General features: G+C 39.0%; 3 protein-coding genes across 6 annotated transcripts; 2 read left to right on the forward strand and 1 right to left on the reverse strand.

The window, feature by feature from the left end:
- Positions 1 to 5,005: 5,005 nt before the first annotated feature.
- On the reverse strand, positions 5,006 to 18,506 carry acp7 (acid phosphatase 7, tartrate resistant (putative)). Of its 3 annotated transcripts, none has more exons than XM_008330683.3 (15): positions 18,305 to 18,502; positions 17,629 to 17,723; positions 17,379 to 17,505; positions 15,586 to 15,786; positions 15,326 to 15,508; positions 14,474 to 14,499; positions 13,480 to 13,577; positions 9,356 to 9,418; positions 8,305 to 8,419; positions 8,055 to 8,168; positions 7,425 to 7,491; positions 7,001 to 7,068; positions 6,215 to 6,286; positions 5,676 to 5,813; positions 5,006 to 5,252 (listed from the first exon to the last, which is right to left on the reverse strand). In XM_008330683.3, the coding sequence occupies exons 3-15, from the start codon at positions 17,482 to 17,484 to the stop codon at positions 5,187 to 5,189; spliced, it is 1,317 nt and encodes a 438-aa protein (XP_008328905.1). In that variant the 5' UTR covers positions 17,485 to 17,505; positions 17,629 to 17,723; positions 18,305 to 18,502; the 3' UTR covers positions 5,006 to 5,186. The 3 variants fall into 3 exon arrangements, with proteins under 3 accessions (XP_008328905.1, XP_024913448.1, XP_024913453.1); XM_025057680.1 differs by having other exon boundaries at positions 18,278 to 18,469; XM_025057685.1 differs by lacking the exons at positions 5,006 to 5,252; positions 5,676 to 5,813; positions 6,215 to 6,286; positions 7,001 to 7,068 and adding an exon at positions 7,122 to 7,274 and having other exon boundaries at positions 7,308 to 7,491; positions 18,305 to 18,506.
- On the forward strand, positions 17,731 to 21,573 carry LOC103393701 (KATNB1-like protein 1). Of its 2 annotated transcripts, none has more exons than XM_017038493.2 (9): positions 17,731 to 18,127; positions 19,196 to 19,307; positions 19,531 to 19,807; positions 19,897 to 20,012; positions 20,102 to 20,152; positions 20,230 to 20,319; positions 20,445 to 20,546; positions 21,074 to 21,167; positions 21,350 to 21,573. In XM_017038493.2, exons 2-9 carry the CDS (start codon positions 19,198 to 19,200, stop codon positions 21,380 to 21,382), a joined length of 873 nt encoding a protein of 290 aa, XP_016893982.1. In that variant the 5' UTR covers positions 17,731 to 18,127; positions 19,196 to 19,197; the 3' UTR covers positions 21,383 to 21,573. The 2 variants fall into 2 exon arrangements, with proteins under 2 accessions (XP_016893982.1, XP_008329023.1); XM_008330801.3 differs by lacking the exon at positions 17,731 to 18,127 and adding an exon at positions 18,560 to 18,635.
- Positions 21,574 to 21,648: 75 nt separating this feature from the next.
- Positions 21,649 to 24,330, forward strand: LOC103393787 (fibrinogen-like protein 1-like protein). Its single transcript, XM_025057694.1, has 3 exons — positions 21,649 to 22,130; positions 22,214 to 22,369; positions 23,194 to 24,330. The coding sequence occupies exons 2-3, from the start codon at positions 22,225 to 22,227 to the stop codon at positions 23,886 to 23,888; spliced, it is 840 nt and encodes a 279-aa protein (XP_024913462.1). The 5' UTR covers positions 21,649 to 22,130; positions 22,214 to 22,224; the 3' UTR covers positions 23,889 to 24,330.
- The last annotated feature ends 515 nt before the right edge of the window (positions 24,331 to 24,845 follow it).

A 24,845-nucleotide genomic window follows, 5' to 3' on the forward strand; every position in this document is an offset into this window, starting at 1 on the left:
TTAAATCACCAAACTGAAATCTGCTTCTATTTTGCAGACTCATGTTTTCTTCACCCTCGTCAGGCCTTGGTTTTAATCCACGATCAGGTTTTTTGAAATTAAAACCGCCTTCAATGTTTACATGTTGACACTAAATCATTTATATTTTTATATATATACTTTTTTATACATACTTGTTATATAAATATGTCAACACGTTAGCTAACCTGTAACAAAGGTTACAGGTTAGCTAGGTGGTTCCTTTCTAACAGTACTAGACTCTTTCTGTTTGCACTCTCCCTGCTCTGGTGTTTGTGTAAGGCACATGTAGACTGCGGGTTTTGGAGAATCAAATAAATCAGCAAAAACTGACTGAAACACGTGTGTGATTATATTCGGGATGCGATCCAAACTCACCACTACCTTTCATAAAAACCTACAACCTACATTTAAAGTCTGAGCTGCTCTGTGTCCTCGTGCTAATGGTTAATTGACGTGACACCGGAGCAGACGCTCGACCGTGTCTGAGGTGGCAGGAAAAACACCGTCCGACGGTATCCTATATTCACGTTGGCTTAAGTTTGGTGGGAGAACAAACATTGGAGTCTAATTTAAAATAGAACTTTTTGCGCCTCTTTTCTCTTGGGCTTACGTAAAGAGACCGCAACATCCCGACTTTTCTGCCTGCAGCTTTTAGCCGCAGAACACAGGCCTCACCAGACATCTCGTATGACTGCTGTCAGCGCGGCCATTAAGTCTTTCAGGTTGAGTCTGTTTAAACAAGCTCCACCGGTGGCCAGTGGCCACACAAAATCAGTTCCCAGCCATGGGATCATTTGTTTTTCTCTGCCTTGAATTCATGCCTTGGTCCATTTAATAGTCAAACATGCTTATTGTAAGGTAGTGACCACGCTCAGGGTCATGTTTTTGTTAGCTTCTTTGCTGATGTTTTCCAAAACTTCATCCACTTGTTTCTGTTATCACCCTTTTTGTGAAAGGAGCACTTAACGTAGTACGTGCTGATGATTTGAGGCGAAGGCCAGTGTCAGCAGAGCAGCAACTTCGCAATGACAACAATGACGGGTCATAACGACTCTAGACTTTACCGTATTGAACCGTAGCCCTTCTGTTGAGGGTTTAGCGGGAAAATTGACTACAGCTAGTGTGAGTGAAATTAGTTGTTTGTCTCTGAAATGGACGGCTAAACAAAGCCCCTGACTCGACGACTGCTAGGTTTTAGCGTGTATTAACCTAGCATGCTAGCATTGCTAATTACTAAGGACGGCTTGATACAAGTTTTCAATGTTCGATACGAATACCGATACTGCAACTTTTGCAGGACGGCTTGAAGTTTTCAATGTTTGATACGAATACCGATACTGCAACTTTTGAGTATCTGCCAATACCGATATCAGTCCGATATCTTCTGTTCTCCTCCAGAGTGCAGTCGGCAATTTTTATTTTAGCCTGATTTAGCAATTACGAATGTTTTCGTCCAGTGTTTTTATAATGCATTTTTTTGCAGTTTGAAACACAGTTACAACTGTTTAACATTTTAACCAAATCAAATAAATTAAGTCAACACTATGACACTGATTATTGTTACAGTGTGACATCGATAACCGTTCCTGAGATTTTGACCAATATCGGACTGATTTCGGATCAAGCTATCTCTACTAATTCCATTTGAACCCAAGTGACCATTCGTTTTTAAGTAGGTTTTTGTCACTAACTACAAAAATATTCATTTTAATCTTACATGTCACAAACTCAGATGTGAATATTCATATAATCATAAACTCTTAGAGCTTTTAGCCGCTACCAAATGATCTGACAACAGTGAGACTAAAACATTAATTAAGTACTCATTAAACTGTTTTTCGCAGAATGGTAAAAAATAGTTGGTACTTTACCCCAGCAGGAAACAGTTCTACATTAAAGACAGCTATAAATGACACAGTTAATTCTTTTGGGTCTAGACAGGGGACATACCTGTCTGTCTAAGTCTAAGAACTGTCGTCCTGCCAAAGACTTTAATGTTAGGTAATGGCAAAACCCTCTGCTTTTGCTGGACCATCGTCTAAATACTTGGTTTTCCGGGATGTAAGAGAAGTAAGAATGCCTTATTTAAATGTACGTTAGGAAAAAGAAAAAAAAAAAAAAACGAAAAACAGCCGTTGGCTTTTTTTTATCTAAATGCCTGTAATAACAATTGAAAACTGCCAGTGAAAATATTAACAAACTCTTTTCCATTGATATCAGCTCCAAAACATTGGCTTTGATTCAGTATTTCCCTTGAAGCTAATTCTACTTTGAAAGAGTTGCTAATCCGTCTTAACCAAACACAAATATTCCACTTTACCGTAACGGCCCATTTAAAATAAACACACATTTAAGTAACACAGTAAACCCACAAAGTGTGGAGCTGTTGCCTCGTTCAGTTGAATTTTATATACCAGAGGGAGCTACACGGTGGTAGAGTGGTTAGTACGCTTGCCTTACAGCTAAAGGATACCAAGTTTGACTCCTGGTGATCTTCTAAATGGAGAAGTCCATTTACCTTAGGTATGTATGTAAGTCGCAATCATCGTCGTCTCCACATGTGGCGCTGTGATGGGTTTGTTGGGCCATTGGCCTGGGACCCTGGAAAGGAGCAATAGTGCTAACGCTAATGTTAGCTCATTTGATCATAAATCCATTTAGTGTTTTGTACTTACCTTAAAGCTTGACCTCTAGGACAACTTGACCCTGATACGTTGACCTCACAAAGTCCGACAGCAACTTGTAGATAATATTCAAAATGCTTACTTTGAAAAATCCTTTCCAATAACACACTGTGTACGGTAGTTGTGTTTACTTTTAATTTCCACAAAGTCCGACAAAAACTTGTAGATAATATTCAAAATGATTACTTTGAAAAATCCTTTCACAACTGTTGCATGTTGTGACCTTAGCCTCCAATAATACACTGCGTACGGTAGTTGTGTTTACTTTTAATTTGGTAAATATGGTTTGTGTTTTCCTCGTTCTATCTGTTCCAAAAAAAAAAAAAATTCTCCGAAAACCATTCATCAGAGGTGTGGCACGTTAACCACGACACGTGATCCGACCCATGCCAGGCTCTCTGTAATGTTTTGTGGTGCAGATGCTGAAAGAGAAGTTATGTTAAAAATGTTCCATCAGAGATTGGCTGTTTTTCCTCACGGTGGTCTCCTCGGGTTTTGGTAGAACACCGAGCTTCTACGTTGATGATATATCTCTCGGGGATGTGACAGATGAAACCCTGTAAATGACAACAGTCCCAGCCTCCAACAGTGATCAGGAGCTGTTCTTTGACTTTTCAATAATTTTGAAGTTGAAAATGAGGATCTGAGATACCTCAAATAGTTTTCAATAATTTTGAAGTTGGAAATGAGGATCTGAGATACCTCAAATAGATGACGAAGCTACAGTTTTTAGCAGCAAACTAAATAATAATTTCAACAATTAGGAAAATCACAGGGAGTCTTTGCAATTCACACAGGCTGCCACCGGAGGCACCATTAAGTATGCAGTTCCTCTGGGACTCAAATCCAGGACTTTCTACAACATTCTTCAGTAAACTTTGTCCGTCTTTGCAACAGTGACAGGCAGAAGAATTACGCTATTAAAACTAATCAAAGAGAGAGACTTGAGCTACGTCTGTGTCTTTCTTTCTTGAATTACATCAGGGTTTTGTTCAACTAAACAGGCTCAGATTTTACACCGACTGAGTGAATTGAAAATCATTATATTTCATAACGTATACTTCATGATATTTTTGTTTGGTAGTGCATCCTGGGACTTGTGCCAAGGTTAAAAAAAAGGGTTGGGAAACACTGCCTTAGGGCGACTGTACGTGGCGCTGTACGTCATATGAAGTGCCATGTTTTCTCCTCTCTCCTTTTCCTTTGGTTAGAATCAATAATTGTTTTCACTTTCTTTCACTTCTGCAACGAAATTCCACTGTCTCCACTCTGTACACACTGTTCCTTTGTCTCTGTGCCTGTATCACTGAGGAGACAACAATCTGGGGAGTTCGGCATGAACCCGACCGTGGTTGAGAACTCACTGGAGCCGGCCCTTCTCCACACTCACAATCTTGAGGCCGTGTGTGACTGGTGGTTAACAGTGGGCAGGCTCACCAAGATGGTTTGAAGTGTGATGACTGTTTGCTTGTGTCTTTCTTTCGCCAGAAACCGCTGCATTGTGGGGCTTTGACATCAGAGACATTTGGGGTTAGATTTACCGACATGCTACTGCAGTCTGCCTCAAGTCTCCGCACCTCGGATCAGGTCAGTCAGCCCTGCGATGACCTTTGGTCTGTAGACCTTTGGGCCGTGGAGGACAAAATATAATAAATAGTATCTTTAAATTATACGTATATGCAAAGTATTTTGAAATACTTCACTGTCAAAATAATGGCAACGTGGAGCTCATGTGATTCATATCCAGTGTTATAATAGTCATTCGTTTGCAGTCCATAGAGGTAAATAACACCAGAGTGGTGAGAGTCATGGTATGAGCAACAGTGTGAGGAAAAGTGACTTCTCTCACTTTCACTGAGCACGTGCCCAAGCCACAAGCATCCCTGAATTACGCAACAGTTCGTTCCGTGTAGGCGTAGGCTCCCATGTGTGTTTTTGTATCTTGACGGCCACACAGACACAGAGACAGACAATGAAATAAAGTTCCAATATCCTGATAGGGAGAGCCAGGGGAGAATCTGTCATCCTGATAGAGTGATGGAGACAAGACTGGGTCTGTCTAAGCGTATTTCCTGATAGAAAAAAAAAAAGTACCAAAGGGAACAGGGCCTGTTTTTCTGACTGAAGAAAAAGAAAAAAAAAACAGTCACTGTCTGTTGTCAGCTGATAACTCAGCAGTGAGACAGGAACTAAACTTCAAAAAAAAAATGTAATAAAGATGCAGCATCTACATCAACTCTACTGCATAAAAAGATGTTCATTTGTAAAAGATCAAATTACCAAAAACTACATTTAGCAGGTTGTTTTTACATCACACTTTTATTGTTTCTTACTGTAACTCCTTATTGCAGAAACACACACGCACGGCTCTGCATTTTTAACAATTCTTCATCTTTTAAATCTTGTGCTAAAACAGATGATTGTTTTAAAGTTTAAAGTGCATTTCCTGATCCCACCAGTGTGTGTTCTTCAGGGTGGTCTTCAGGACCAGGCAGACGATCCGTGCTTTTCCTTCACCACCCATATGCTGTCAATCACGTTGCCGTACTGGAAACAGAGCAGGTTTTGTCAACAACAACTAGGCTTAAATGTTGTTGCCTACAGTATGTAAATCAGGGGTCACCAACGTGGTGCCCGGGGTCACCTGATAGCCCCCGTGGACTACCTGAGTTGCCTGTAGGGTATGTTCTAAAAATAAAACTAGTCAACAAGAGGTTAGTCAATAAATTGTACTGTTACTGTGCTTTTTGAATCAGTTCCACTAGCAGTGATATTCAAATGGGTCCAATGAAGATGGTAAGAAGAGCGCCTGCTATTGTCTGTGCCAGGAATAACAATTATTATTATTATTAAATTGTTCAAAAAGTCTGAATCCAACAAGCAGCTCTTCATATTACTAAGTGTCCTTGAAGTAGCTCTCAGTTTCAAAAAGGTTGGTGACCCCCGTAAATGTTTTAACAGTTGACCCACCTGGTCATCAGACACCTGCTCCAGGTAAATATGGCTGGTGTTGACCACTTGCATGCGGGTGTAGCCGTAGTCTGTGCTACGAAACGCACTCCAGTCTCTGGGGTTGGGATTGAACAGGTCCGTCTTCTCTCTACATCCCTGCAGAGGAGACAACAGGAAGTGAAGTGAATCTGTTGCTGACGAGCCACATGGGTTTCATCTCATGTCCACACAGCCCTGTGTGACATGAACAACTGTGGCTGGGCTCCGTGTGAAGTCTGGAGTCTGCATTTTGATGTGATGATGACTAATCTCTTTGTGGCCGGATGAGGAATCGTGCCCCGCGCTGCTCACCACCACATCAGACAGCAGTTAACCAGAGGAACAGCTGGTAGTAAACTGCCGTGGCAGACCGGAATATGCACAGTGTGTGTGTTCAAAACACGACACTGTTGTTGTTGTTGTTCTTGTTGTTGTTGACTTGGCTGTCAGTTTGTGCATTGCTCCTTGAGGAAATGCATGCACAGAGATGTTAAGGTGAAGTGACGTGACGTACTTACAGCAGAGCCTGTGATGATGTGAACTGGAGCCTTTGGATTTTGGTATGGCTGCTCTTTGCTGCCATTGTAAACCTATTGAGTTAATGTAAACGTTAGTCTCCTTCAGTCCACTACAAACATAGGGTTAATGACAATATGTTTATATACACACATATATATACATATGTCTGTATATAATAGGGCTGCATTAGGCGACAATTCATTAGAGAATGTATCCATTATTCACAGTCACATTCACATACAATATATACATGATTGTGGGAGGAGTAGATTCCCCTTGAGTTGAGGAAGATGAAAATTTTGCAAAAAAAAAAAAAACCTTTTGCATATTTGCTTGATATATTTACACATCACTAAATTCACTTTGATTAGTGACAGATTCATGATTAATATTATTTGAAATGTATATTAATTTCAATGAATCAAGAATAACACTTGTGATTATTCAGACCAACAATCGTAACCATTTGACAGCCCTTACATATATATACATAAATATATATATATACATATATACATAAATATATACACATACATATATATATACATATATACATAAATATATACACATACATAAATATATATATACATATATACATAAATATATATATACATATATACATAAATATATATATACATATATACATAAATATATATACATATATACATAAATATATATATACATATATAAATACATACATACATATATACATACATACATACATATATACATATATATACACATACATATGACTTGTAGTATGACCTATAAGTGTTGTGTCTGACCTTGTCACCGTAGACGGGCCACAGCCTCTCATACGTGTGCTCATGTGCCCACAGCTCCAAATCCACTCCTTTGAAAGTCAGTTTGAAAAGTCAGCAGAGACAAAAACTTCCACAACAAAACCGACCAGAGGTCTCATGCAAAGCTTCAAAATACCGCTTAAAGTTCAATAATTAACTGGAACAAACAAAGGTCTAAGAAATGCAATAAAAATCGAAAACATTTGGAAAGGACGGCGAGTGACGAGCCAGGCACGAGGTCTGCTTTTCTGCTTTTTTGAACTGCCCAGCTCCCCGCCATAGCCACTATTTGAACTGCCCAGCTCCCCGCCATAGCTGTGATATTAGTCTGTCTGAGCGTGCAAATGTGTGATCCTAAAACAGCCGTCAGCTTTGCTCACAGCTGGTTGTTCAATAGAAAACATACCATGGCGGTAGAATAGATCCTCTAATCCGGGGGCTGGTGGTTTGGTGTCATTTCGCCCCAGTCTGACCTAGAAGGTTGCAGAGAGACATAATGTAGGTATGAACTTGCACACGTGCCCAGAACACTGCATGCTACCTGAAACACTACCTGGTAAAGCCTCATTATGCCTGTGCCTGCCTCTCTCTGGATGCCGCCAAGTGCTGAGAGCAGTTATTCTAACTGGAAACTATTTAGACCAATTTACAGTGATTATGACAGCATACCGCGCTGGAAGCCAGCTCGCAACATGTGTGACACGTCTGCTACCAGAGGCAGTGAAATTGTCAGGCATTTCCACAGAAAATAAAGCTTACAAATACCTTCATCGGGACATAATAAAAAGCTTTAATAAATGCAGACGTGCAGCCCTGTGTCTAACCCGTTGCACAGTGAAAAATAAACAAGGCAGTTACAGGTAATTTATGGGCCGGAGCAAGGATTTAATTTCTCCACTTTGGCTGAATTAAATCGAATAATTTAGCCACAGAGTTGCATTACAAGGATGGTAATAATTATGCTAACGGAATGGAAGATAAACAAATAAGCAATATGTTTTAAAAGTTTAAATCTGAAGTGAGTAGTTGAACTCACGTAGGAGTCAAACTTGGTACAGTCGTCCTGGTCGTCATCAGAGCAGTACATTGGTCTGTGTCCCATGGTGATGATCCACGGACGTGCTGCTCTGTTTTCTGGTTTGTTGGCCTCCTAAAGAAGTGGAAACAGAAGTGAAGCCGAATCCACATTTACAAAAAAAAATACTGTCATTCAGTCACTTCATTCAACTTTAGTCTAGAAAAACAATTGTTTGTTTGGAAGATAGAGGGAGGCAGAGAGCAAACACCTCCAGATCTTTCTTCAGCCACTCGTACTGTTTGAAGAGGAGCTCCAGGCCGAACTCCAGGTAAAAGTAAACCTCAGTGGAGATGGAAACGATGTGAGCTGAGCCCAGGTTCCAGCTGAGGACAACATCAGTGACCGGACACAGAGAGAGAATCAGATCAGATCCCATGTTTAGTTCCAGGCTGTAACAAATACTAGCATACATGTTCGGCTACGGACACAGAAGTACTGCCAACAGCACGGAGAGTACAGTTACTTTTTATGAGTGGACATATATATGTCATACACAGTATGTCTCCCATGTATATATAGGAGACATATTTTCATTGCTAGTGTAAATGCTGCTCTCCTTTGTCCGTTCTTTATGTTCTTCTTTATGTTCTTGCGATAGTTAAAGGAACTCAAACAAAGAGATGACAGCACTGCTATAACTGCTATGTATTTATTGAATGTATTTACTATGTGTTACTCTTTTTTCAGTAGCTTGGCTGGTCCTGTGATCTTTATTCCAAGGCGACTTGTTTATCAAAAATATACGCCATATAATCTATGGCCACAAGAGGGCACATTTATCAAAAATATACGCCATATCATCTATGGCCACAAGATGGCACTGTATAGACTTGTAAAATAAAATAAAAATACTAAATGAGAATAATATATACTTTAGTGTTCTAGACCGTTGTTTCCAAAAGACTGGGTGCATGGGAATAAAATCTACTTCAGTGTCCTAGACCGTTGTTTCCAAAAGACTGGGTCGCAACCCTCAGGTGGGTCGCAAGAGTTTGTTTTTTTTTGGGTCGTGTTGCATCAAGTCCAGAACTAAATCATCCAGATATATATTTAACTTCTGCCTGAATGTGTTTTGAATAACTGTTTCATGAAGAGGGAGAAAAAAAAACAAAATGGCGTATTTCCTAGTTCCATGCTGACCTTTGGCCGACAGAAAAAAACCCCAGAAAACCTGGAAATCAAAATGGTTATAAACTGCACTTTTCAGTGATAAAACATGGCGCTCTATTTTAGAATCCAGACATGTTCTGTTCTCCTACCTGTACCACAGGCCTTCAGTCTGGCCCGGCATACTGAAGCGGTTCCTATAGTTGGAGAAGTTGCTGCGAACAAACAAAATCGTGAGAATTGCGATGAGTCGGAGTGATCGTATAATCTACATTCCCTGACTATGTAACAAACAGCAATCAACGCCACAAACTGCAGCTCTCTCTGACTTTACGGTGAAAACAGCTATCCCTCTCAAATACCCTCCAGATAATTCCAAGCTTTCCTATACAATGACAATCCAGGTCCTAAAATAACAGAGTTTTATGTGCCTAGAAAAAGCAGGGTGGTATATCATCGGACAAAGATGGCCGTCAGGCTGTGGTGGCGACATCTGCTTCTTGCATTTGAAGAAATACATAGTTTTGGATATTTCCAGAAACCATAGCGTTTAGTGTAGCCGTGCTATCGATGCCTGTCCTGCCAAATTAGAGGCTGCAGCAGGACATGGATGTACTCTGGCCTCGGTGACATCACCCCATAGGTTTGAAAAGTGATGTTTTAAAGCTTAGAATCAAAGTCAGTTTTAAATGCCAGATAATCAAACTCTGGACAAGACAGAGGAGCCTGGGTGGAGCTGGGATGCGACAGGAACCACCGCGGGTGAGTGCACTACAGCTGTCACCCTAGAAAAAACTGGCAAAAAAGTCTAAATTCAACCATGTAAGAATCAGCCAGGACTATAAATTTAGATTAAGGCGGTTTTAATGAGTGGTTCACAGAGCACCAGGTTACATTTTCTTTCCTATATCATTTTAATTAACATTATGGTAATTAAAATTATATATATTTATATTAATATGTATATATTTTATTTATATTTCAATATTGGAACCCACTTATTGTTCTGTTAGAAATTTAAAGAAAGTTCAACACACACCCACACACGTACATATATGTGTATATATAAATATATGTCCATATATACATGCATATATAAATATATATGTACAAATATACATGTATTTATATATAAATGTATATATACAAATACGTATGTATGTAGATTGATAATTGTATACATCAATTTGAATGTGTCAATATGTCAGTAATTGAGCAATTACTTAAACTTTCAAAATGTTGAAACCAAAATATATTCAACCGGATTTTAAAGAGTATTTAAAAAGGTTTAAGAAGTGCCTCAGTTGAAATTCTCAATCGCAGCAATTAACTGGGAAAAGTCAGAAATGGGTGTGTACTACCACCTTGTGGCTGAGTTGTCAACTAGCAGCTCTCCATAAGAATCGCTGAATAAGTTTTCTGTTGAGTGGAATAAACACAGTCCCTCTAAATGTAAACACTGTCATGTAACCAGACATGAACTAAGAGAAATGATTGGTCTGGAACAAAAGTCAGTGAACCACTGGTTTTACTGCACTTTGTTTTGCGGTGGAATCACAGTAAATCACATTTGGAACAAATGGGATTATCTTAAATATGGTCGTCAATCTGGACTGCAACCAGCAAGTCCTCCTCTGAAACCTAAAGAATCCTCATTTCCACTCATCGATGCTTTTTCTCTTTGGTCAAATTGAGATAGAAATCTAGTGGATGTCAAGATTCACTGCATGTGACCTGCCTCCTGAAACGACCCTACGTGAATTTCCCTCCTCGTCAGATATTCCTTTTCATCATCTAATGAACTTAATCCAGGGAAGTTGGAAAACTGAAGAGAGAGAGGGGGGGGCAGGGGGGGGGGGGGGGGGGGGGGGGGGGGGGGGGGGGGGTGTAGTTGTCAGGGAAGCATATCACCGACTCTCCCTGAAAGGACAGAGTTTCAAGCGGTGCCGTAACTTCCCGGTCCCTGAGGGACGCATCAACCATACATTGTGCTGGGGGAACAAAGACAGTCTTGATGAGGGCCTTAGCATCTTCTGTGGGCCCGCTGTTCTCATCCTGCTGGAATGCTGACTGAAAACTTTTGCGGTCAGCACAGTTTAAATTGCCTTTTACCCATTAGATTTTGAGGTTGGAAAGAAGAGAGGAACAGAGGAGTGTAGTGTGGAGTGGAGAACAACACTGAGTGAGGAGGAAACACAGAGCCCAGCAGTTGGAAATATTTGGATTCTCGAGAACACCATGGAACAAAGCTCACATTTACGTACACAGACGGGGGGAGACGGGAGCCGGAGCGTTGGTTATGTAATGCTGCACGCTGATTCCTGATTATTAGTTTCTTATGTCGAGATGAAGCGCCAAGAAAAAGAGACTACTGTTAGCAGCTGCATAATAAAGAGCAGGCAGTCGTAGTCACATTGAACAGGCAGAGCCAAGAGTCGTGAGTATATGTTATGATACAGAGTCTGGCAACTCCGAGTACTCACAGCTATCTCCAGCGTTAGTGCTTGGAATTTATCGCGTGTGAACTCCAGAATGTCAAGATGGAAACCATATGAGTGGAACTGACAATTTTTCTTTACACGAACATCTTCGACAAAGTACAAAACTGAACGATTTCAAATAAACAATTATAGTAAAATTAGTGAGGTAAAAAAAAAAAAAAAAACTAGCGATACCAGTCTTTGTGCTGATAGTTCATTGAAAGACTGATACTTTAAAACTGTGCTAATCTAGTATTACTTCATAGTTATTGTTGTGTTTTCCTTCTTTGGTTCAGTATCTAGAAGGTCAACAACGTCACCAATGTTATATCGAGTAGAAGTTCGGAAACAGGACTTATTTGTAAGATTTCTTCTGTCAAAAATCGAGAACTTTGAAATGAACTGTGAAGGTGCAACATAGTACCAAATACATTAATGCAGTGTTTTCAAACCTTGGGGTTGCGACCTCATGTGGGGGCACCTGGAATTGAAATGGGGTCGCCTAAAATGTCTAGTAATTGCGAAAAAAAATTAACTACTTTTTGAACTTATGATTTAAAACCATGATCAAAAATGAATTGTAGTAAAATGTGGTCACAAGTGACACTTTGTTTACTGGAAAACAGGAGACAGTGTTGGTGTAAAAGCTCTGCTCACTTTCTGGTTAGCCTGCTCTGTTAATTATTTGATTATTAATTAGCTTTTAATGTCAATTTTATCCATAGTTTAATTGATTGATTTTATTGTGTAACGTGACGACACTCTCAGTTTGGAGACTTTTTCGGGGTTTTTTTTTTAACATCGATCGTTACGTTTCTGAACTGATTGAAATAGTCTTCTGTTAATGAGAAGAAAATAAAACTGCTGTAAACTATTTCCCGCCTGCCTCACCCACACACACTGACCATCACCAATACCATCAGACGAAAATACTCACACTAGTATAGTAAACAAATGCTTCAACTGTGACGACCGGTAACACTGTCTAGCCTCTGTGTTTCAAAAAGAAATGACTCAGATTTCTGATTAATGACATTTGTGATCCTGCTTTGTTCCCTGCTTCCTGTTTAGTCTATTTTCTATAAACATTCCCAGGCAACAATGTGAGCAACACATGTAGGAATGGTGAGTCTGAAGGCAGACAGTGACTGCCCAGCGCTGTAGGGGAGGAACAGATAGCAAACGTGTGATTCTCAGTCAAATCAATGTTTGTGTTGGAGAACGGCGGCTGGTTTGTCGGCGGTTCCTGATGCTGCTCCAGGCTCTGGAGACCAAAATAGTTCCCATGTGTTCAGATGGTACAAGAAGGGGTTTTATTGGTCGACCAAACTGCTTCTTATAGCAGAAAAACAGCGGCTGACCATAATGTTTTTGAAGGAAGTGTGGAGGGCTGACAGAGACGCGCTAGGTTCTTTTTCTTTTTTTTTTTTTTAAGACAAACTATGGCCAACAGAAACGGATAGAAAACATCCTGAGTCGCAATACATTTCTTCAATTATACCATGTATGAAGATGTCTGTGTAGTCAGTCATCCAGGTCATCTTATCCAAAAAATAGTTACATCGAGGGCAACTGGACGGAGTAGTTTTTTTTGGTTTTTTTTGTGAGACGTTTCTCCTCTCATCCAAGAGGCTTTTTTTAGTTCTGACTCAAAATGTCTTAAAAAAAGAATAAATAATAAAAACCTACTCCATCCAACTGTCTTAAAAAGAGGAATAAATAATAAAAACCTACTCCATCCAGCTGCCCTCGATGTAACTATTTTTTCCATAGCATGTATGAAGTGTTGGACTTACTATGTAGACTCGTGGTTTCCTGGACTGGTCATGTAGGGCACATAGGCTGCTATAGACTGAATCTGCCTCATGAACTCATCCCCGATCCTGGCGTTATCCTGCAACAGAGTCATTGAGCCGTTACATATGACGCCACAGATTTTCCCAGAATGAAACATTCACTGAGATGCAGCCAAATTAATTTTTAAGAACTGCATCAATTTTCCAGTTGAAGGCCGGGGACGTTTCTTTAGCCCGCCACACAAACATTACTGAAACCAAATATTATTTCTTTTCAGCGATCCTGATACTGCCTTCACAGCTTATGAAAACAAACTGTGGTTAATGGACGTTCTAACTGCCTTAACTTACCGTTATCGACCATTCAGATAAAGTTGCTTTCCTCTGTTTTCCTATTTAACACATCAATGAAGCCACAGGAAAAGACGTTTTAGGGGATGAATTAATTCTCCTACGTAGGCGTCTGCCGATTGCATTTACCGCTCCCGTGTGGTAGAAAATGCATTAATAATGCAGACATCCATTTCATCACAATATAATGTTAGCACTCAAGACGGTGTTATTAGTGCTAAATATCAAGGACGACAGCTGCGAGGGTTCAGATGAGCAAATATGTGAGACTGGAACTAAAGACCAGGGTTTTGAATGCCATTATTTTATATTCATTAAATACTTGGGTGACATTACCCCGACTCTCATCTTTCACCACAGGCTCAAGGCGGTTCACATTAATGCTAATCACAACCTGCGTGTCTTCACCACAGACGGATGCCTTTATGGGCAATAATAATAAACAGTGGTGAAGGGCTGGGGAGGGGGCAGTTGGGAGAGGTAAAGCGGTTATCTCATCTGTCGCTGTGGAATTAGTGCTATATTGGAGCAGCACTGAGCAAATAAGCGACTGGTGAAAGAAGTGAGCTGACAGGGATTTTCTTTTTTTTTAACCAAGTCCATGATGTTAGGAAAGAGAATGAGTGACAGGAGAGTGCCGTACCTCGTGCATATCGTAGGCAAAGTCCCCTGTGAAACAAAAAAGAAAAAGTGATTTTTTTTTTTTTTTACACAGCAAATCCTCAAATAACTGATCATTTTTGATATTGTCTTCAGATTGTTATACATAGCAAATCCTCAAATGAATGATAATTTTTGATATTGTCTTCAGATTGTTATTTTTTTAGTTTAATTTTTCGAGAAGCCATCTATCTCATTCTGGAATTTGAAAACCTGATGTCGTGAATTGTCAACTTTAGTTGACATACAAAAAAAACAAAGAGTTAAAAAGTTTTGAAGCATCATATACAGTATGTAGGAATTGTTTGTTTTTTTTTTGTTGCAAATATGTTTTTATTTTAAAACCATTGATCCTGAACTCTACAACACCTTAACCACCATAATAGTCGGGTTCTTATATTTCCCGAAGAACCTGAACGCACCTCATGTGACAGCTGCAGTAAAGGCTTGTTCTTCCATTGTGTTTGCCAGCTCTAAAATATTTTTTATTTATTTTTTCAATCAAAGTGCATTTTTTTGACATGTGATATAAGCTACTAATGTTAATAAAAATTATTACTGAACAACAAATGTAATAATAAACTGTTCGTCTGCTCCTTCGGATTATTTGTCAAAAAAATGTCCATTTTGCACAAGGTAGCTTCAATGCTAGCTTGAGGAGCACAGCAGCTTGATTGCTGGTGAAAACCTCCAGGTCACCACATATTATAACATAACCTATAAATAAAATATTTAAATTAGCTCTCTATTGATTTAATCATTATAGCTAAGGCTACCATTGACAATTAAAGTGTTAAATCCTGCGGTACTTCCTTAAACCACCAGGGGCTCTCACCTATGTGCAGGATGACGTCGTACATGCCCAGCTGTGTTTCCTTCTGTAGTCGGGCCAGAGACTGAGGGTTCTCATTGCCCAGGTCACCGTAGAGAGCAAACCTGGGACTGAAGCTGGTGCTGTCATTCAGAGCAGTGAAGGAGAAGACGTCACTCCAACCATCATCACTGCCACAGTGGTAGACTGAAATAAGACAGACGTGCATTTATTCATCTCTACAGCAACACAGGACGAGTCGGTGGCATCAAAAGTGGACTCACCATAAACAGCAGCGGGTTTGAGGTCTGTAAGAGTGACTCTGTGGATGAACATCTTCCTCTTCTCTTCCCCAGAGTCGACAAACAAAGTGTATTTTCCGCCAACGGTCATCTCAAAGAGTCGACCCCCCAGTAACCCATATTCCACCTTGCTCTCAGCCTTACTGAAGGTGGTCCAGGTCACAACCATGGAACCCGGCTCTCCTGTGAAGACAGGTTTCCACTTATTAGGAACGCGACACAGATTCTCCGATTGATCCCGCAGAAGCATTGGAATCACCTACTGGTGCATTTATATGAGCCAAGACATGCTTATAAAAAAGGCTGACTTTGTACATGAATGGTTCTTTTGATCTTGCCGCTGGCAGGCTACGACCGGAGAGTCAAAGTGAGCTGATGACGGGACAGGTGCTCAATTCATCACCTAAATGACTACCACATGTTCTGTCTTCACAAGGAATGAACAAAAACAGAATTTCTAAGGCAGTGACTGTATAAATTAGAACCAGTGTTGGCTACAGATGTGGCAGTTATGGTGCTTTTAACCTGCAGAATAAGATTTACACAAACAGTAAAGGAGAATTACAGCGGCTTGTGCAGCTCTTTTATCTTATTTGTGTTCTCCAGTAGAGTAGGCATGAATTATTAGCTTTTAAAAGTGACACTATTTCTTTTCAATCGCCCGTTAAACGGATTCTTTGTGAAACAATTAAGCGAAACTTCTATGAAAAGTTTCTTGTGAAGCTAAACTTCTTTGACTGCTGACAAATCTTGAAGTTGGGCTCAAACGACATAAAAAGAATTTCTGTGGTTGCGCTATTATTGCACCAGAGAACCTGACAGCAAATTATTTATGATGTATTGACTCAGCATTTTATTTTATTTTATGAACTTTATTGATCCCACTCTGGAAAAATTCTTGTTGTTGACTGCAGAGCTGCTGCAACAGGCTGCCCCTTGGAGGCGGCAAGGGAATTCTCTAGGAATTGAACCCAGGACTATCTGCTTGTAAGGCAGTCATCAATATGACTGTGTATGTCATATTTTCTCCAAACTATTTTTTTATTATAGTGTAGCATAGATAAACAGACTTAAAACTACTTCAAAATTTTAATTTAAATTTTTGAATTTTTATTTTTTATGTGAACTTCCTTCTTCAACAAAGGGACTAAATCAATCAAAGATTGTTTGAATAATAAAGAATGACAATTACCCAATTTGTTGACATACTGATGATTTCTAACGAACCATACAATAAAGCTATGCAGTGTTGTTAATATAAAATATGTTAACTGCAATTGGAGCTCGAAGCAGAGATAAGAATGAACTAAAATACAAACATTTGCCACATTCATTATTTAAAGTCCAACAAAAGAGAAAAAAATACCACTATCTTCAAAACTGTTTTATAATTTCCAATTATATATATATATATATAGACATTATCTTCAAAACTGTTTTGTAATTTCCAATTATATATAAATATAGAACTATTTTAATTGTATATACAGCAGGCTTTTAAATATACAGAAACTCCTGTAAGCTAAAACAAACTTCTGTCTGTTTGTAACGAGAGCTTTTACAACATCAGCTAAAATATTGTCGTCATTTATCAAATTATTGAAGCTTAAGTACAAAACATATTCAAATCAGTCTTTCATTTGGCTTATAACTATAATCCAAGAAAACCGTTTTTCTAATTTAAAAATAATAATAATAATAATGAAGCTTCAAGTACCTGTCCAAGATAACTGTTATCCTAATTTAAAAAATAATAATAATGAAGCTTCAAGTACCTGGATAGGAAAGATGCACCTGCTCCGGCTGAGTCCATATGGGAACGGGGACAAGTGCCAGCAGGGGCACAACAAGACTTAACGACACACACGCAGCAAAAAACATTTTAACACTGAGGGTTTGAACCTATGGAACAGACAAAAATGAAAGTAACTTAGTGCAGTCACATGATTTTTAGAGTTAACTATCACATGAAACTTGACACAAAACCTGTACTAAACAAGGTGAACAAATGTACTGCAGACTGACCTGACTTCTGAAGAGTGTACACAGTGCTCTGTCGCAGTATCACATGAAGGCACACAACAACTGGAGGTCAACATCAGGTGATCTGAATCCGGAAACTGCAAAACGCAAATCAGCAGAGTCAGTGAAGGAGGCATGGGAGGAAATGATGAGTCAATGAACGCAGCTAATGTTGTTTTTCACTGTGCATCCACTGGAAGTTCTGCTGTGGAAGTGAGTTCAAGTACAATCCAAGCAAATGCCTGGCTCCAATCAATAAAGAGCTAAAAGTGCAAAGACAAGCAGCCGACGGGACTCATTAACCTGGGCAGTGACTCATGAAGGGGAGGATATCTAAAAGATTTTTAGTAAATGCACCAGGGAGATGACACCAAAGCTGACTTTATTTCACAATGGAAGTCTGAACCATTTCAATTTATTTCAAAAGAAGGCGTACAACGTACTGCAATAGGAGTACCTGAGCTAAACACTCCATTATAACTGCTTAATAAGAAGGACCATGGTAAGTACGCACACTTAGAGATGTAAACTGCTGTAAAATTACTGGTAAACTAATAACATATTTTTCGGAGGCAACATTTTATTTTAGTTAGCTAATTTAGCCGAATTGCAGAAACAAACTGTGACATAACACCCGTGAACTGTTACCTACAATGATTTGTTTGCCAGCAAAACTTACACTTTACGTCTTGGAGTGACATTGCCTAAGGGCGCGAACTCCTTTTCATCCGAGGTAGCTTCCAACGAGAAAGAATTTTGGGGAAGTGAAACCAAACATTACAATATTCACACAGGCGTATTTAAATGAACTTATTTTATATGCTGCGAACGTTCCTGTGTTGTTGTTGTGCCTGTGGACAGCAGTTCCGCGTTTACGTCATTTTGTAGGAAAAACAATGCCGCCATGCATTATGGGAAAGTGTGTTTTGATTGTTTCAAATCAGCGCCATTAGTATAGTTATCACTGGTGTTGTGGAGCTGTAGAAAAGACGATAACTAAAAATCTTCAAGTAAGGATTCTTCCGTTATCAACAATATATGATAAAATAATAAAAAAATATTATTAAGTTACATACATTTCTTTCTTATACATAACCTAGAGAGTTTTTTTTTTTGGTTTAACTCTTAAAGTTAAATACATACATTTTTTTTTGGTTTAACTCTTAAAGTTAACTTTCGGCTACTTTACCCCAGACATGGCTTCGCAGACACTCACTTTTTTAATATAACAGGACGTGAAGTATCTTCAGAAAATAAAATAATGCATTTACGTGTCAGTTGCATTAAATTTTTCAGCAATATTATTTTAAAAGAACATGTGAAAATAAATAAATAAATAAAATATAAATATTTATTTAAACATTTATTTAACCTTATATTATTGGATGTCCGTAAATTAATATCTTAAAAATACATATAAAGTTGTGATTGAATGTCAAAAAGATTTGACAACATACAAACGAATAATCTTTAAAGCTAAATAGAGCTATAGCAACTACTTTTAGGATAAAATATTCAGAATATGTGATATATTCATGACATATATCTACAGTATCTGTGCCTCTTATAGGTATGATGGACTCCAACAGTGAAGATGAAGATTATGAAAATACGGAACAGACCTCACATCATGAGTCAGCCAAGTATAAAGTGATGTATCCTCGTGACAGGAAGCAAAAAGGGTGAGACGAATCACTAAAGAAAAAAAATACATTTTTTTTCTGTTAATGCAAATTTTGTTTGCATGTCATAAGTAGGTTTGGAAAAAAAGTCTGGTATAATAATATACAGACTACTTAAGTCTTTGCATACCTGTGTTGTCGTTGTTTTAGAACTTCCCAGTACCATACAAGAAGTCTGAACGTTTTTATTGCCCAGACAGTTTTTGCATTTTACCCCACCCAGGTGCTCAACGAGTCGCTCTGGTAACACCCCAGGAAGAGTGAAGAGGGTAGTGTCATGCAAAAGGAAGACTCACCACCTGACGATGGCTCGCAGGAAGCAGCCCGGGTCAGTGAGGATGCACGGGGTTGCAAAGAAAGATGATGAGACGAGCCGTGTTCAGAACACGCAGCAGGAAACATTTTGCATGGACCCACTGGAGTTCCCACCATATGTCAGCCATAATGACAGGGCTGGTAGAACTGGTCCTGAACACGCAGACTACTCTACAATTACGGAGGTAAGAGACGTCGCTATCACAGATGAGATTTTATTTTTGGATCCACTTCCTGTTCTTTTTGTAATTTACTGGATCTGAACGTTTTGCAGCTCACAAAGGATCATAGGACAATGACAGACGTGCTGTTTGGGAGACACCTGCGGCTGAGAGTGGCTCTAACCCTGTGGCAGAGAAATGTTGGAGAGCTGTTGACTTACTTTCTCAGGTACCAGGTACTTTGTTGATTTATGACATCCGTGACATGCATTCTGATTGAATCTCTGGAATGTCACGTCACACAGTGTCTCTGTACAGAACCCAGGACACTGGTGTCTTAGTTGACTTTCTGCCCCTGATAAGTCAAAGGTAACCATCACATTTTTAAAAAGACCACCTAGTAAAATAGTTAACATAACGAGTAAACCCAAAACATGTTCCCACAGCATCGGGAAGGAGCCGTCGAGGATGACCATTGGCTGCTGCGTTGACCTCTTTCCATTCGTGAGGAAGGTCCTTAACAATCCCTACGAAGAGTGAGTCTCCATGTTATTTCACCTCCATGTTTAATATTTCGTTTTGTGTTACTGCTCTTGAACAAACTGCAGAATTTCACAGTAAAACAAAAAAAGGACTTAAAATGCACATTTTGCACTTACAGGTATCTCACAGCTGGTTTGAACTGGATTAATGCTGTTTTAATGCACTGGAGGAAGGAGTTGATAGCGAGTGGTTATTCTGGATCATCACCACATATAGAGAAGTGAGTGTTCCTTATTATGCAGAGAGGAATCAACTATTAAACAATAAGGGCTGTGAAAAGTAACACATTCACTTTATGAATGATTTGTTGAGATTAATCAGATTTCTAACGCTTTTAAACCTGAGGGCAGAATGACATTTGTTTGTCATATTTATGAATATATAATGATTTAAATGAATCACAATTAATCATCATTAATAGAAAATCATAATAATAATAAAAATAATATCAAAATAATGACATTGATTAATTAACAACTAGTCTCTGATTATTATTATTTATATTATTATTATTATTATTATTATTACTATTAATATTATTATTATTGATTACCATACCTCATTTTAAGTATAAATAAGGCAGACCCAGCTAAACTGACTGAAACGTTACATTAGATATTTAGCATTTGTATAACAATCCATTAAGAATTGTTATAGAGGATGGAACCAGTTACTACTGTATTTCCCTCACATGCTCATTGTGAATGTATAAATACATCATAATTATTGGTTTTGACTTTGTTTCAGGAATTTCCAAGTCTTTAATCAGCAGTTGTTGGAGTTCTGGCAGGAGGAACATTTATTTAAATCAGCCCCAGGAGTTGTTGGAGACATGGCAAAGGTAAACTTACTCTACAACACAAACTCTTAACCAAAAATGATTGAAATGATTGATTGAAAATGAGAGCTTCAAGGTGCCCCCAGGTGCCCCCGGGCCCCACGTTGGTGACCCCTGCTCTTATACCTATACCTACTGTGCAGTAGCTGTGATATTATCACATAATTAATCTTTTTTTTCCTCAGGCCATTGACTCCTTCCTGTCTGAACTCGCCTGACGACTGAAAAGAGAGAAGAGATCATGTTTATTTTTTTAAAATAAATTTCGCCTGGTGATTATATTAAAATATTGTATTATAATATCATTTTTATGAAATCTTATATTAATTGGATTACAAAGAGTGTGCATCAGGAATATTAAATCATGGAAAATGCAGTCAGTGGTCCCAAAAAAAGGATATTCTGACTTTTTTCTGTACTCCCCCCCCACCCCCTCGCAGCTACTCACCAGCTTTGAGCCCACCCCCTCACTATGGGAACCACTGGTGTCATCTGTGTTATTTTTGTGGGGGATGTTATTTATTTTTATAATAATAAAACATATAGTTTTTTTGAGAATACAAAGTACTGCCATGTTTCTTTGTGTACACTCTACTGTGAACTGTACTACACATCAAGTATCACCACAGCTGGTTGTCTGAAGCAGAAAGGTCTCAGCTGGACTTCAGTCTCAGTCAATCTTGAAGTGATTTAAAGCCAACAGAGATATGCGATTACATTACTCACATCTCAAAGTCTGCCTGCAGTTTTATCTGACTTGACACAGATAAGTACCAGGCATGTGTCTGTGTCAGTGGGATGTGAACCCAAGGCTGAAGTCCAGCTGTGACAGTGCAGGAGAGAAGAGCCGTGTGGGAAGAGCTGTGATTCAGTGAACTCTGAGTGTGAACAGCAGCGGTCGACCAAACCAGGACAGTACAGGTTCCAGCCTATCTCTGTCACCACGGCCTGGGGCCTGTACTGAAGGTAAACACTTTTAAAGGCCCACTTTGTTGACCCTAAGGACGTTCCGTTAGGATTAAACTCTCTCTGGCTGCATGACGTCACAGTGAGGGGAACAATGACATGTCTGAGATGCTGGCTCCAGGCAGCAGCCCTGCTACTGCTCAGTGTCAGTGGAGACACTCTGGACCAGGTCCAAGCTGAGAACCTGCATCTGTTTCACCCCGAGGAGTATAACCTGCTGCGGAATCGTGACATGAGAGGTATTCATCCACTTTGGGACTGACTTTTTGGATGCTGTTTTTGGCTGTTAGGGTGCAGTAAAAAGTGGGGTGATTAAAAGTATTTTAGATTCTGTGTATTTATTCTAAGATTATAAAGTATTTAATCCTAATATTACAGTTATATATAATGGAGATGGTATATATTTTTGTACGAATGTAGAACCAATAGTCTATTAAGGTAATGGTGATCGTTAGGTGTACCTTGGGAAAATATCCAGTATCACTCAATTGGTCTGAAAACAACATATTTCATANNNNTATATATATATATATATATATATAATATATATATATATATATATATATATACTATATATATATATACTATATATATATATACTATATATATATATACAAAACTACATATATGTTTCTATTGAATGTTGATACTGTAAATAATATTGAAATATAATATTTAATACTTTTCCACTAGATGGCAGCAAATAAACAAAAAAAGTCTTGGTGCTGTTGGGTCTCTTCGTGTTTCTTCAATTCCTGCAACAATATCGACGTGTGTTCAACTAAACATAACTACACTCTGTACAGTGTACTACTACTACTATAATTTTTCTATTTTTGTTCACATGGTGACAACTCTGATGAACAGTGTCAATTATGACTTTTTACTCACCTCTGCAGAGTTAGAAAAGGTAAATATTGTGATAATTAGGAGTATTTCCTTTAGAAAGGGTAAATATTGTGATAATTAGGAGTATTTGACTGTGGCCTGAGTTACTAGTTATGTTTGTTTATGTTGATGTTTATCTGATTTTGGTGTTTTTCTTTCTTTATTTGCCCATCAGTGCTGCCCAGGGACTGTTATGAAATGCTGATGATCTCTTCAGGCCAGGCTCACGACGGTATTTATTTAATCAAACCTGGTGACGCCCCCATTGCTGCCTACTGTGTCATGCAGGAGGGAGGGTGGACTGTGGTGCAGCACATTACCGTTAACAGCAGCGTGAACTTCGATCGCACCTGGGCTGAGTACAAGCTGGGCTTCGGGGCAGTCTCAGGAGACCACTGGCTTGGGAACGAATACCTCCACCAGCTCACCCGTGGCCCTGGACGCTACAAGCTAGGAATAAAACTGGTGGGCCCGGACGCTGTGACCAAGGTTGGAGAGTACGATCCTTTTCTAGTGGAGGACGAGGCGTCGGCATACAGGCTGAGGCTGGGACTGTTCCAGGGAACCACCGTAGACGCCCTGACCCTGGACACGGAGAACTACCTGCATGACAATCAAAAATTCACCACAAAGGACAGAGACAACGACAACTACTTCCAAAACTGTGCCAAGCTGGAGTTCCAGGGTGTTCCAGGAGGGGGCTGGTGGTACGACGCCTGTGCAGGTGCCAATCTGAACCGCAGGAACGTCATCTACTGGCAGAAGGACTGCAACAAGGAGAGGCTGTGCAAATATGCGTGGATGATGGTGAGACCTTCAGACACAGTGAAACTGGTGCAGAGCAGAGACTGCAGAAGGGACGAGCTCTGAAGACGGAATGCCATTGGCTAAGGACAAATTCTTCAGATTATTATTGTTATTCATTTTTGTTTCCAAGGTAATCTTAAAACTTACAACAAAGGCTTATATCAGTGCTTTCATCTGCTGAATTGATCACATTTTATTCAGAAAGCCATGGACAAGGTCACAAAATACAAGAAAGACTAAAAACAAATAAAAAAATCACAAACTTCACAGTCACAGCATTAAAAAAAAAAACAACATTGATGGCTAACCAAAGACTTTCAGTACATCAAGAAGCAGGTTTTGAGTCACAATTCTTCACCTGTAGGTTTACAGTAAGGTTTTATCACAGCAGCATGGAATTCCTTGGTGACACTAAGTTTAAACATATTTTGCTTTTTCTTTTTCTTGGTGTCATTTTTGTTCATTCTTGCAGAAAAAAAACAAACACTTTACAAGCAGCAGTTTTGACACATTACACTACACTTTTGCCAAATATACATCGTAAATATGAAAACGTTTCCATATGGTTAGAATACTGACAAAAGAAACATAAAATCCTGAGGTAAATAAATAAAGATTATAAATTAATGTGTGTACATTTACTGTTTATTTACTGTAAACAATACGACTGTTGAACAAGTTAGTGTTAAGAAAAACGTGGTGATAAATACACATCAACTAATGATTTCACTAACGTACCAGCGTCGCCAGCTCACTGTATGTAACAAAAGATTTGATAATAGCCTTGATCTCCCGAGTAGATTTGGATGTCAAGAAAACACAAATTAGCCCTTTAAAACAGCTTCGTGTGTGTCAGTATTTAAACAGTACATCTTTCATACAAGTCATGAAATAATCATGACTAATCTAATCAAATTGGCATTTGTAAATATGACAAAAATTGACTTATTTTCGTGAATGTTGCTGAAATAGAAAGAAAAAAATGATGTCAAAATGTCAAGAAACGTATGCAGAGATTCA

This window comes from Cynoglossus semilaevis, chromosome 1 (assembly GCF_000523025.1).
Source record: "Cynoglossus semilaevis isolate Cse_v1.0 chromosome 1, Cse_v1.0, whole genome shotgun sequence".
In the NCBI taxonomy this organism is placed as follows: domain Eukaryota; kingdom Metazoa; phylum Chordata; class Actinopteri; order Pleuronectiformes; family Cynoglossidae; genus Cynoglossus; species Cynoglossus semilaevis.